General features: G+C 47.6%; 1 protein-coding gene across 3 annotated transcripts; it reads left to right on the forward strand.

Moving 5' to 3' along the window:
• Window positions 1-210: 210 nt before the first annotated feature.
• On the forward strand, window positions 211-10,550 carry tmem39b (transmembrane protein 39B). Of its 3 annotated transcripts, none has more exons than XM_088602591.1 (9): window positions 211-403; window positions 1,315-1,484; window positions 2,637-2,856; window positions 3,949-4,032; window positions 4,517-4,671; window positions 6,762-7,101; window positions 7,594-7,781; window positions 9,328-9,448; window positions 10,172-10,550. In XM_088602591.1, exons 2-9 carry the CDS (start codon window positions 1,357-1,359, stop codon window positions 10,406-10,408), a joined length of 1,473 nt encoding a protein of 490 aa, XP_088458717.1. In that variant the 5' UTR covers window positions 211-403; window positions 1,315-1,356; the 3' UTR covers window positions 10,409-10,550. The 3 variants fall into 3 exon arrangements, with proteins under 3 accessions (XP_088458717.1, XP_088458716.1, XP_088458718.1); XM_088602590.1 differs by having other exon boundaries at window positions 211-391; XM_088602592.1 differs by lacking the exon at window positions 3,949-4,032 and having other exon boundaries at window positions 211-391.
• Window positions 10,551-12,124: the final 1,574 nt, after the last annotated feature.

A 12,124-nucleotide genomic window follows, 5' to 3' on the forward strand; every position in this document is an offset into this window, starting at 1 on the left:
TAATAAAAAAAACAAGTTGTAGATCACCCAGATTATTTAAATCAATAGAAAGATCCGATTGTTGTAAACCATGTAATGCACTAATCAATAATTTCACAACCTATTCGAATACAGCGCATTTCTGAAGGATAAAGCACCGTGGCGTCACGTGTGCTGTGACAGAAACACTGCTACATGCATCGTGTCTCTTTAAGAAAAAAATATCTCCTGGTTTGTCTTCAAACAAGTCCGCGCCCCCTTCCTGTTTCCAGAGCTGCGGGTCGCTCTTCATCCTTTGCAGAATGAAAGTTGCGTCCGTGCTTTCTGGAAACTGTTTAAAACTCACCGCCAGGACCTAGAACCAGTCATTTTTATGAACTGCTCCACCGTCTCGGCGTAAAAGCCGCCATCGGTAAGCCAGAAGGTTCGTGTGTGAGTGTTTACCGAGCACAAGGCACGAAATGTTGATGTTAGGCCTCAGCCTTGGCGCAGTGTTTTGATTCTTGCCCGAGCTGTGAACTCAGCGCTCGAAATAAGACAATAATTTACCGGGTTGTTAGTGCTGTGGCCTGTATTTAGTTTTGCAATGTGATTCGTTTAGTTCGTTCGCCTCCTGCTACAAGTTCGTATTGTGATCGCAATAAATAGTCTCTTTACATTTGAGATGGTGCAGTGGTAGCAAGCGTCGTTTGCATGTGGAAGAGCATTTAAACCTCACAGCAATAAGCACGTCTTCACCCGGTGCAGTAGTGTGGGACAGGCTGCCCAGCCCTTGCTGATGTCCATAACCTAGCTTCTTTCAGAAAACGACAGGTTACGACCCTTTGATCGGAACAATAGTCACTACATTACACAAAGAGCTGTGGGAGAGTGGAGCAAGCCCATACTGTGGTTGCTGATACCTTTGTTTCTTTAATGAGACAGCTTTGGGTCAATTAACTACAAGCCTACCAAATTGTTTCCTCCCACTTAGAACCATTCTTGAATCGCACAAGGGGGATAAGTGCCTACATTTCTGCGTTTCCTGGGAACAACCTGAGATGGTTTCAGTCTTGCTCAGTAGCTGGACAGTTCACAGTAATCTGGCAGAGTCTCCTTACTGCAAGGGTGCGACCGCGGGGGTAAACACAGCCAGCTTGCTTTGCCCCACGTCCCCCTCTTTTTGTAAATGTCATGTCCCGAAACCGTCTGGCCAGGATGGGGGTGTCTCAGCGGTGCAGAGAGTCTTTTACCGCGTGTTCGCTCGGTTGCTTTGTTGAGGAGCTGCCCTGGGTCGTCACCGGAGCGAGCCGTCCGCGGCCACGCGCTGAGGGGCTCCTCTCCTGTCCTTTCCAGGTTCCGGCTGAGAGGAGAAGACTGCTGCGGGCCTTTTCTGGGATGGCCGGCGGAAGGAGAGGACCGAACCGGACCTCCTACTGCCGAACCCCCTTGAACGAGCCGGGCTCCGTGGGCAATGGGAACCACTCCACCAGCTCCCCCGTCACGTCGGTCCGGTCCCGCGCCCGGTGAGTCTCGGCCGGCCCGAGCCGAGCCATCAGCTCCTCAGGGCTCTCCTGTGTCAGTTAATCGCACAGCCCTGGCTCAGATGAGCTCCTTCTGTGCACAAGGAAGGGTTATCAGCAGTGAGTTGATCCTCTGGTGAACTCATCCAGCTGCTTCAACAACGTAGCCAGGTAGTTTGTTCCAGACTCCCACTACTCTTGAAGTGAGGAACTGCCCCCTGCGCTCAGTTTTCTATCTACTTCCACATAGTTTCCCCCTGTGTACCCCTGGTTTGTGTTTCGCTGTTGATTTTAAGGACGTCTGCTGGGTTTATTTTGTGCCCTTGAGGGTTTTCAGTACTTGTGTACAGTATCAAGTCCTGTACAGTACTGTACAGTATCAAGTCTTCTTGTAATCTTTGTCCAAGACTGAAAAGATTCTGTTCTTTCAGTCTGTCAGTGTAGGACATTCCCTGCAGCCCAGGAGTGAACCATGTGGCTCTTCTCTGGACTGATTCAGGAGCAGCTGTATCTTTCCTGTAACCTGGTGACCAATACACAGTATTGAATACGTAGTATTCTAAGTGAGGCCTTGCTAGTGTGCCATGCAATTTTTACATAACATTGCTTGATGTGTTTTAAGCCATGTTTGTCCAGTAGCCAGTTCAGGATTAAGGGCAGAGAGGCAGCACAGCTCTCTCACGTGTAAATATGCACCAGCTACCCTGCACCTTCTTTTCCCCTTCCCCTCCTCATCTTCACACCTGCAGCTGCCTCCCTGGTTCATTCCTCCCTGGAGAGGCAGGCCAAGGCTGTCGTTTTCTTAGCCAGGCAAATTCACACCAAACGCCGAACTATTTTTTTTTCATCCGCTTGTTTCGTTGTAATTAGAATTTGACCACACACCCCATTTTAGCGTTGGTGACATTTTAGGCATATCAACATATGTCAGATGTTTGAACTCTTATTGATCCTGGTTCTGTGTTCTATATAATATCGGTCTTGATTCTGTGACCCCATTCATTTCGCTGCCTTCAAGGGCCCTGTCACGCATGGCCCTTAAGACCGCAATATGGAGAGTAAGAGCATGACCCCACGGGGGTCGGGCGCGTGCTCACCCAGCATGCTGTGTGTGCGTGACGCTAACGGCGCCTGTGTGTCTCCACCGGTCCTCAGGAGTGGCTCCGGCACGGGGATGTCCAGCCCGCCCCTGGCCGCCCAGACGGTGGTGCCCCTGAAGCACTGCAAGATCCCAGAGCTGTCCAGGGACAAGAGCGTGCTGTTCGAGCTCCACCTCTTCTTCTGCCACCTCATCGCTCTGTTTGTCCATTACATCAACATCTACAAGACCGTGTGGTGGTACCCCGCCTCGCACCCCCCCTCCCACACCTCCCTGGTAAGAGGCTGCTCGCCCCCCCAAGGGGCACTGGGGTTCGTCTCTGCAAGCACGGCAGGACCCCCTAAACACTCAGTAGAAATCGCTCTTCACAGCTCGTGCTTATGGCAGAGGTTTCGGGGCTGGGAAGTTTGCTAAATCCCTCTGACCTGGAGCCCCTTCAGGGCTGCTTTAAGAAAGAGAGCAGCCCGGGAGCTTGGAATAAATTTGCCCCCCCCCAGGCTGTGGATCCTGCTGCCGAGACTTTGTCCGAAGTTCTTTAACACCATCCAGGGACGAATCACTGGGATACACTCCTGCCTGATGAGAAAGTAGCTTCAGTACGATTGATAACTGAAGGCCGTCTCTATCGGGAAGGACAGTTGCAGGATTTGTTTCGTTTTTCCAGTATTCGGGCTGCATTGTTTTTTGTTCAGGCTCTGCATCACCTTGCATAAGTAGAAGTTAATAGCATTTTGAATTGAGTTTCTTCTTTAAGTGCATTTTGTTTCAGGAGTCGGCAAGCTTTTATTTCAAATTTTGTCTGTGCTGCACAAGCACGTAAAATTATTATCACTGATATTGTACGATGCCTTTCATGTTCAAGGCGGCTCTGTGCACTTTGTGGGGGGAAAAAATAGATTTCGACTACAGAGAAAGGTAAAAAATTACACTGCCGTTTTGTTATTTAAAAAAAAAACATTTTATAGCTTACGGGATCCGAGTCCGGTGTAGGTTATTGAATCATCGACTTGAAAAATGAATCCATGTTTTGGAACAAAAGCCGGAGTGCTTTCTGCTCTGCGGCGCATGAATCTGTGCCCCCTGCAGCACAACACTGAGGTGACTTGGCTCTTTTCGTCTGGAAGTGACAATCCTGTCTGATGAAGGCGATAATAAGATCTTTAGATATTAAGTGCTTTTTACTTTTAAGAGCTAAAGAAAGCAAAATACCATAAACTTTGTAAGTCGCTTGCATTAATATGATTTAAAAAGCGATCTGAGTGAACTTGCACTCCTTATGGATTTGGATGAGATACAAATTAAGATCACTGTAGTGCCAGTGTAGTCCAGTTTATACAGACATAACAGTTTCTCCTTATTCTTTTACAGAATTTCCACCTCATTGACTACAACCTGCTTGTCTTCACTATCACTGTGTTGGCGCGCAGGCTGATCGCAGCCATTGTGAAAGAGGTAAAATGTAACGTTGTAAATTTGAGGTCAGTCCTGCAGGTTTATACCGTACTTATAAGAAAAAGGGGTAAAAACACGATCTACTCCTTAACGCTTTCACTCGTCAGCAAAGGTGTTTGCAATATTGCTGCGCATGTGCACTTAAAATAAAACAGCAGCTAAATCTGTTGTAGATTTAGTGTCTTAAATAAAAAAACAATGGGTGTTTCACAATGGAAAACCATAAATTCATTTTAAATCAAGCAGTGAGAATTTGTGAAGAGGATTTTCGTTGTGCTGGTCTATAATGCCCACGTCCACCTTGTAAATAACAAACAAACCTCTTGGGACGTCGAGTCATCAGGTAAGTAGGACTGGATCGCATTGTTTTGAAATACCTTGAGAAGGGCATGAGGCAAACTGAGGTGCGGTCTGTTAAGAAAATGCAGCGTTTTGTCAGCAGGGCTCTGCCTGAGGTCCGATGTCCTCTGTCGTTCTGATTCAGGCCTCTCAGAGCAGCCGGCTGTCGGTCCCTCACTCCGTCTTCCTGGTGACGGCCCGGTTTGCGGTCCTGACGGGGACGGGCTGGAGCCTGTGTCGCTCCATGATCTATCTCTGCAGGACGTACTCGCTCCTCAACCTGCTGTTCCTGTGTTACCCGTGAGTACTCCGCCACTCTGCTTTGCCTTTGCTCTCCAGACTTTTTTTTTTGAGAACCGAGCTTCCTTGCCGGCGTGCCGCGGTGCCGCAGTGGTCACCATTGCTGCTGTACCGTACTGGGGCCCCGGGTTCGATTCCAGACCCAGGGTGCTGTCTGTGTGGAGTTTGTACGTTCTCCCCGCGTTTGTGTGAGATGGTGGCAAGGCGCTGCCTTGTTTCCGTTTCAGAGCAGTCCCTGCCCTTCCGGGCAGGCGCTTCTTGCTAAAGCTCGAAGTCTGTCCAGAGCCGCGCGCTTTGATGAGCAAGTACGCTGAGCAGTAGGTGGACCAGGCCAGCAGAGGGCAGCACTCAACTAGCAATACTCTAGAACAGGGGTTGGCAAACTTTTTAGACCAAGGGCCACTAAAACATTTTTACTAACCTTGAAGGACCATCTGAGAAATCCTCTATCTAGCTGATAAACTCGCCGACTGGAATAGGTCGTGTTTCTCTGGGCACATCTCCTCCGCGACCTCTTGCACACACTGCTGAATAAACTCACCGCCCGTGAAGGGTTGGCCAGCTGCTGCTAGAAGCTGTGATACTCGATAACTACTTCGGGTAGTCGCAACGTTTTCTTCGAAACGGTTTGAATGGTTTTTGCTGCCCCTGAAGCAACTTTTTCTACTGTTTTAATTTTTCCCTCCGTCCGTCTCCTGTGTATTCGGAAAACGTAGCCTGATGTTTTGTCTCGTAACACCTTTTTATGCTGTGTTCTTTAACCACGGCGATTGTTTCCTGACGGATAAGACACATGCCCTTTTTCTTTCTGAGGGACACACAAGTACTCTTCTGACCATTTGTCGTTGAATTTTCGACCCTCTGCATCGATCTCTCTTTTTTGCGACAGGAATGACATACAGTTAGCCTCTTTTCAGTTATAACTTTAAGAACCGTTTGAAATCATTATCTGCTTTCAAACAAGATAGCACACACTAGACATCATCACAGTAGGCAACAAAAATCCTAATGAATTTACGGTAGGAATCGGTTGTAGCGCAGGCGTATGTAACCTGGGCGAAAGCTGACGTCTGATAGACTGAAAGTAAAATGCATCGTTCGATAGGTGTTGTTCTGCAATTGACCGTTCGTGCTGAGGGAGAGCAGCAGAGCTAACGAGTAGAGGCCATGGCGGAGGATTTTCAATAGATGATGCTAAAAGTAACCCTCAAGATTCAAACGGCAGTGAGCCGCAGGCCACTCAGAAAAGATCAGGGGGCTGTAGTTTCCCAACCCCTGCTCTAGGATAAAAATGAAATGAGCTCATAATTGCTTACGCTTCTATAGCGCTTTTCTGGACCCTCCACTCAAAGTGCTTTACAGGTAATGGGGACTCCCCTCCACCACCACCAGTGTGCAGCCCCACCTGGATGATGCACCAGTACACTCCCCACACACCAGCTTTCATTGGGGAGGAGAACAGCGTGATAAGGCCAATTCAGAGATGGGGATTATTAGGAGGCCATGATTGGTTATTTTCGAGAAACACCCTGGTGTCAGGACCTCCGTTTTACGTCTCATCCGAAGGACGGCGCCTTTTTACAGTCTAGTGTCCCCGTCACTATACTGGGGCATTAGGACCCACACAGACTGCAGGGTGAGCACCCCCTACTGGTCCCACTAACACCTGCACCAGCACCAACCTTAGTTTTTCCCAGAAGGTCTCCCATCCAGGTACTGACCAGGCTCACACCTGCTGAGCTTCAGTGGGCTGCCAGCGGCGAGCTGCAGGGTGATATGGCTGCTGGCACAATGAGAATCACAGTTAATGAGAATCACACTCCAAAACAACACCGTTGTTTTTTTTTCTCTCGCCCTTCAATTTCTGTTGTCCCCCCGCGCGCAGTGCAGTCCGCTTTCATATGCGGCTCCCTTACCTGGTCTTGGTCCCGACGCGTTCTCTGAGGGGGAGCTCTGAACAAACAAAGTACCTGGAAGGCTTTAGGAGTGCAGGTCTTCTGTGCGTTCTGCGTGTTCTTGTTATTTGCCTGCATGCAGGAGAGCCCAGAGAATGGGCTCTTGACTAACGGGGGCGACTGGAACGGTTTCAGGTTTGGGATGTACCTCCCTTTCTTCCGGCTGAACTGCGACGTCCGGGGGCCCGGCCTCCTGGCCCCGGTCACCAGCATCGGCGCCAGGGAGGGCGGGCCGGCGCACGGGGGCAGGGGCAAGGACTACCTGAGCGTGCTGAAGGAGACCTGGAAGCAGCACACCAGCCAGCTGCGGGGGGAGGAAGCCATGCCCACCCACGCCTGCTGCCTGTCGCCGGACCTCATCCGCAAGGAGGTGGAGTACCTCAAGGCAGACTTCAACTCGCGCATGAAGGACGTGCTGGTCAGCTCCATGCTCAGCGCCTACTACGTGGCCTTCGTCCCCGTCTGGTTTGTGAAAGTGAGTTTCCTGCTCGGCTCTTGCGTGTCTCAAGACTTGCCACCAGACCTTCACGAGAGCTTTGTTTTGCCCTTTCTGTGAAGGTGTGCGCGGTTAACCTGCCATTTTGCATTTGTCTCGGTGTTAATGGCTGTGCCTTGGCTTTGGACACTAGAGCAACTCTAGTTTTTCACCAAGAGATGCAGAAATCCTGTAAAGAATTGTCTGTGTCAGCTTTTTTTTAATGCGGTTATTTTTGCTTGTCTATTTTTTTTTTTTGCCTTCAGTGGTATTACAAGTTTTGTGCACTTTCAACTATTAGACTGTAGAAGCTTTGGAGAGCGCTCTGCTGTTTGTGGATGAACGCCAATAAACTCATCGCCCTTTTTTAAATGTGACTGACAGCCCCTGATCAGGTTGCCGCCCTGTGCCCCTGGACCGCAGGATGATCCGGGCGGTGCTTTAAGTTGCCGTTGTGCAGGTGGTCCTCAGATCCCTCTCTCCTTTTTGCAGAGCACGCAGTACTATGACAAGAGGTGGTCCTGCGAGCTCTTCATCCTGGTGGCGGTCAGCACCTCCGTGATCCTGATGCGCCACCTGCTGCCCCCCCGCTACTGCGACCTCCTGCACAAGGCCGCCGCCCACCTGGGCTGCTGGCAGAAAGTGGACCCCTCCCTCTGCTCCAACGTCCTGCAGCACACGTGAGTCCTCTTGAACTCGAGCTTTATTGCCATGTGGACCCGGTTCGTGTACTGGTACAGTGGAATTCTTACTTACAGAAAGTCTCTCGATTGTTAAAAAGTGTAAAAACACAAAGTGCAGACAATGCATCAGGACAACATACAAACAAACAGTAGACAATGTACAAGTAAACAGTTTGAGTGTAAACAATGCCTGCAGATGTGCAGTAAATAAGAAATCGTAATGAGGTTGATGGTGTAGGTGTGCTCCGAGGGGCATGGCCAAATGTGTTTGCCAACCGCACTGCTTGTGGATAGACGCTATTGAGGAATCTGGTGGTCAGTGTCCGTATGCTCTTGTATCTCTTGCCTGAGGGCAGTGGGGTGAAGAGCTCATGCCCGGGGTGGTGACTGTCCTCTGTGATGGCCAGAATTCTACCACGGCAGCGGTCCTCATAGAGCTGTTTCATCTCTGTGAGACCACGGCCGATGATCTTTTGGGCCACATTCACCATTCTCTCCAGTTTCGGGGGCCACATTCACCATTCTCTCCGGTTTCAGGGCCACATTCACCATTCTCTCCAGTTTCGGGGGCCACATTCACCATTCTCTCCAGTTTCGGGGGCCACATTCACCATTCTCTCCGGTTTCAGGGCCACATTCACCATTCTCTCCAGTTTCGGGGGCCACATTCACCATTCTCTCCAGTTTCGGGGGCCACATTCACCATTCTCTCCAGTTTCGGGGGCCACATTCACCATTCTCTCCAGTTTCGGGGGCCACATTCACCATTCTCTCCAGTTTCGGGGGCCACATTCACCATTCTCTCCAGTTTCGGGGACCACATTCACCATTCTCTCCGGTTTCGGGGGCCACATTCACCATTCTCTCCGGTTTCGGGGGCCACATTCACCATTCTCTCCGGTTTCGGGGACCACATTCACCATTCTCTCCAGTTTCGGGGACCACATTCACCATTCTCTCCAGTTTCGGGGGCCACATTCACCATTCTCTCCAGTTTCGGGGGCCACATTCACCATTCTCTCCAGTTTCGGGGACCACATTCACCATTCTCTCCAGTTTCGGGGGCCACATTCACCATTCTCTGCCCGTGGGCTCTCCGTACAGCAGCAACATCAGGCCACTGGCATCGCGCAGGATTCCAGCCCCCCGCTTGACCCCGGATATTAGTGTCCGCCAGCCCGTCGAGCCGTCTGCAGTGCTGGGAAATAAACCCCATCGTTCCCGTTGTTCCGAAGATGGAACTGTTTCCTTCCCTGGGATGTCGGCTCTTCCTTGTTGTACGACAATCAAAACTTTTGTGTGTTCTTTTTTTATATTAACAAAGCATCCCTATAATGAATGAGCACTTCTTATTTTTTTTTACATGAAAACAAAAATTCAGGGCATAAAAGGTTAAAACTGATTCTTGCAATATACAACCTGAAATGTCCAAAAGCACCGTCTGTCAATAGGAGCATATGGCAAGTGTTATTTTAATTATAAACAGGTATTAGATGCTGTTGCCGGGGCCGAGCTGTTGTAATGACCAGTGTTTTCCTCACAGGTGGACAGAAGAGTACATGTGGCCACACGGAGTCCTGGTCAAACACAACAAGAATGTCTACAAAGCAATGGGTCACTATAATGTAGCAGTTCCTTCGGATGTATCACATTATCGATTTTATGTAAGTAATAGTAATTACTTTACATAGCTCTCTCTCTTGGGTGACACAGAGCAGCTCCACTACTCGGCAGATTAAGTTCAGTGAAGGGGGAACTTTAGCCAGGACAACAGGGTTAGCACCTCTGCTCTTACAAACAGCCCTGGAGCCCCAGTTTAATATCTCACCTGCAGGATAGTACCTCCTACAGCACAATGTGTGGAGCAGCATGTACCCTATACAACTCTTCCACCCCATCAAACTCCCTACAATAGCATTGCAATTCTACTGAAAGGGCTACCTTTTCATAAATGAGTAAATAATGAGTGGTGGGTTATAAGAATATTTTATATGCGTGGGAATATACTGTATATGAATATATATCGTGAAGAATATGTAGGAATATACATCTGGGAGAATGTGTGACAATATATGGGAGTCAGTGAGAATATTTATAAATATACATCAGGGGGAATGTGTGACTACATACATGAATATTTATGAATATATGTCAGTGAGAATGTGTGAGAAAACACATTAATATAGATCAGGAAGAATATAACTGTATATGATTATACAGTATGTCAGTGAGACTGTGTTAGGATATTTATGAATGAGTGACAGTGAGATTGAGAGTGAACATGTATTTGAATGTATGTCGGTGAGGTAAGCACACCTGAGATTATAGCAAACATGATGTGCACTTACCCAGTCTGCACCTGTCGGGTCTTTCTTTCTCTTCCGCAGTTTTTCTTCAACAAGCCCTTGCGAATATTGAACATCCTTATCATCCTGGAGGGGGCAATGATATTCTACCAGCTCTACTCCTTGATCTGTTCAGAGAAGTGGCACCAGACGATATCGCTGGCTTTAATCCTCTTCAGTAATTATTATGCCTTCTTCAAATTACTCCGGGACAGGATAGTACTAGGGAAGGCTTACTCGTATTCCTCAAGCAGCACTTCTGACCAGAAAATAAGTTAAATGTTGCCATGGAACAACTACAGAATATGCCAGAGAGCTTTGTATTTTTTCTACAAGTGCTTTTTTTTCTTCGTGTTGTTGTTGTTTGTTTTTGGTTCTTTTCTGCCATAATAAAAAAACATATTTTTGTATTCCCTTAAAAGAGTCTTCCTTTCTTTCTTTGGTTGTATTTGAGGTGTTACTGAACGCTTGTGTGCTGGGGTTGTGTGTGTGTAGACAGTACAATGGTAGAAATGTGTGGGCATCCTCAGAGTATATGGCACTGGCTGGGACAGATGTCTCCGAAGATTTTTTGCCTACAATAAAAAAGATCTGAAAGAAAATAAAATGACACACTGCATCAGTCTGATAGTGTTTTTTCCCCTGATACTCTTTTGCAAATGTCAACACATCAACACATTGTGGCTCCAGATGTCTTGGACTGCCGGCTTTGTCTCATCACTGCTTCTCTCAGTTAAAAAGTGTTTGAACGGCAAATGAAGATGTTTTTCTTCTCTTGGAATGTTTGTTCTGTTTCTTCTTCAAAGATGGCACTTGGGTGCAGAGTCCAAATGTAAGCACAGAAAAACACAACTGTCTCCAATTTATGAGGCAAGATAGTGTTTTGGATACACCTGGAACTGCTGATAAAATCATTGGTAGTCTAGGTTCAGCCGATTTGCCTGAAAATCCTTACCACCGGTGAACAGAATGAATCGCTATTCATTAAACCCCTGGAAAGATATAGCTGAATAATTTGTAACTGAAGAATAGAAATCCTCCAAGTCAAATGCACTACTCACAATTGCTTGCAATGAAGGATGCCAATAAAACAATTTGGGCTGCGACTGTGGTTCAGGGTACAAATGTCGCAGCCAAAATAAATTCAAGATCATCTTTATTTCCGTCCCTTTCCTGGACACCTGATTGCACAGTAAAGAGCAAAGGCGCTGTGGGCTTGACGTTCAGATGGAGGACAGTTTGACTGTTTTGAAGATAATCTATCTTGCAGATAACCAGCTCTTTTGTTGTTCAGAGTGCGTTGTGATGGACAGTTCATCAGTGTGCTCTGTGTGAGTGATTATTGAGTTGACTCTGCTGAGTAAGCCGTTCACCAATCTACCCCTCACGGACTTTGTTACAGTTTAATTTGATGCAGCTGGATTGCTGAAATGTAGGGGCCTAAGCTTTAAATGCATCGAAAATGAATCAGTTCTCTGGATTTTGTGTTGATAATAATCAAGGTATGAGTTCCTGTGAAATTAACACAACATTACAAATTTTGTGTTCTAGACATGGTTAATGTCTTTGTTTCTGGGATGGTGGCATTGCCTCGCAGCTCTCAAGTCCTGGGTTCGATTCTGGACAGTGGCACGTTCTGTGTGCAGCTGGCATGTTTGGAGTGTTTTCTTTAGGTGCTCGGATAGGTGTTGGCTGGTTTTATAATTTCTTTAGTAATGTCAGACAGACAATTGAATCCTTGGAGAATGTTGCTGAAAAAACGTTTAGGAAGACATGACAAGGAAGGATTGCACACAACTTATCCTGACCATAATATCCCACTCAAGATCTGACAGCTCTTTCAAGATAGGCACTGCCAGAACACGCATAAATTGCAATTGCTGTTTGGCTACAGACAAATTAACAATACAAGCTGAACCTTAGCTGTCTTGTGTATTATCTTGTGTATTCTTTTTATTTATTGTTGTTGTCATTCTATAAAGCGCTTTGAGAAGC

Source organism: Lepisosteus platostomus, chromosome 13, assembly GCF_059453375.1.
Source record: "Lepisosteus platostomus isolate fLepPlt1 chromosome 13, fLepPlt1.hap1, whole genome shotgun sequence".
Classification (NCBI taxonomy): domain Eukaryota; kingdom Metazoa; phylum Chordata; class Actinopteri; order Semionotiformes; family Lepisosteidae; genus Lepisosteus; species Lepisosteus platostomus.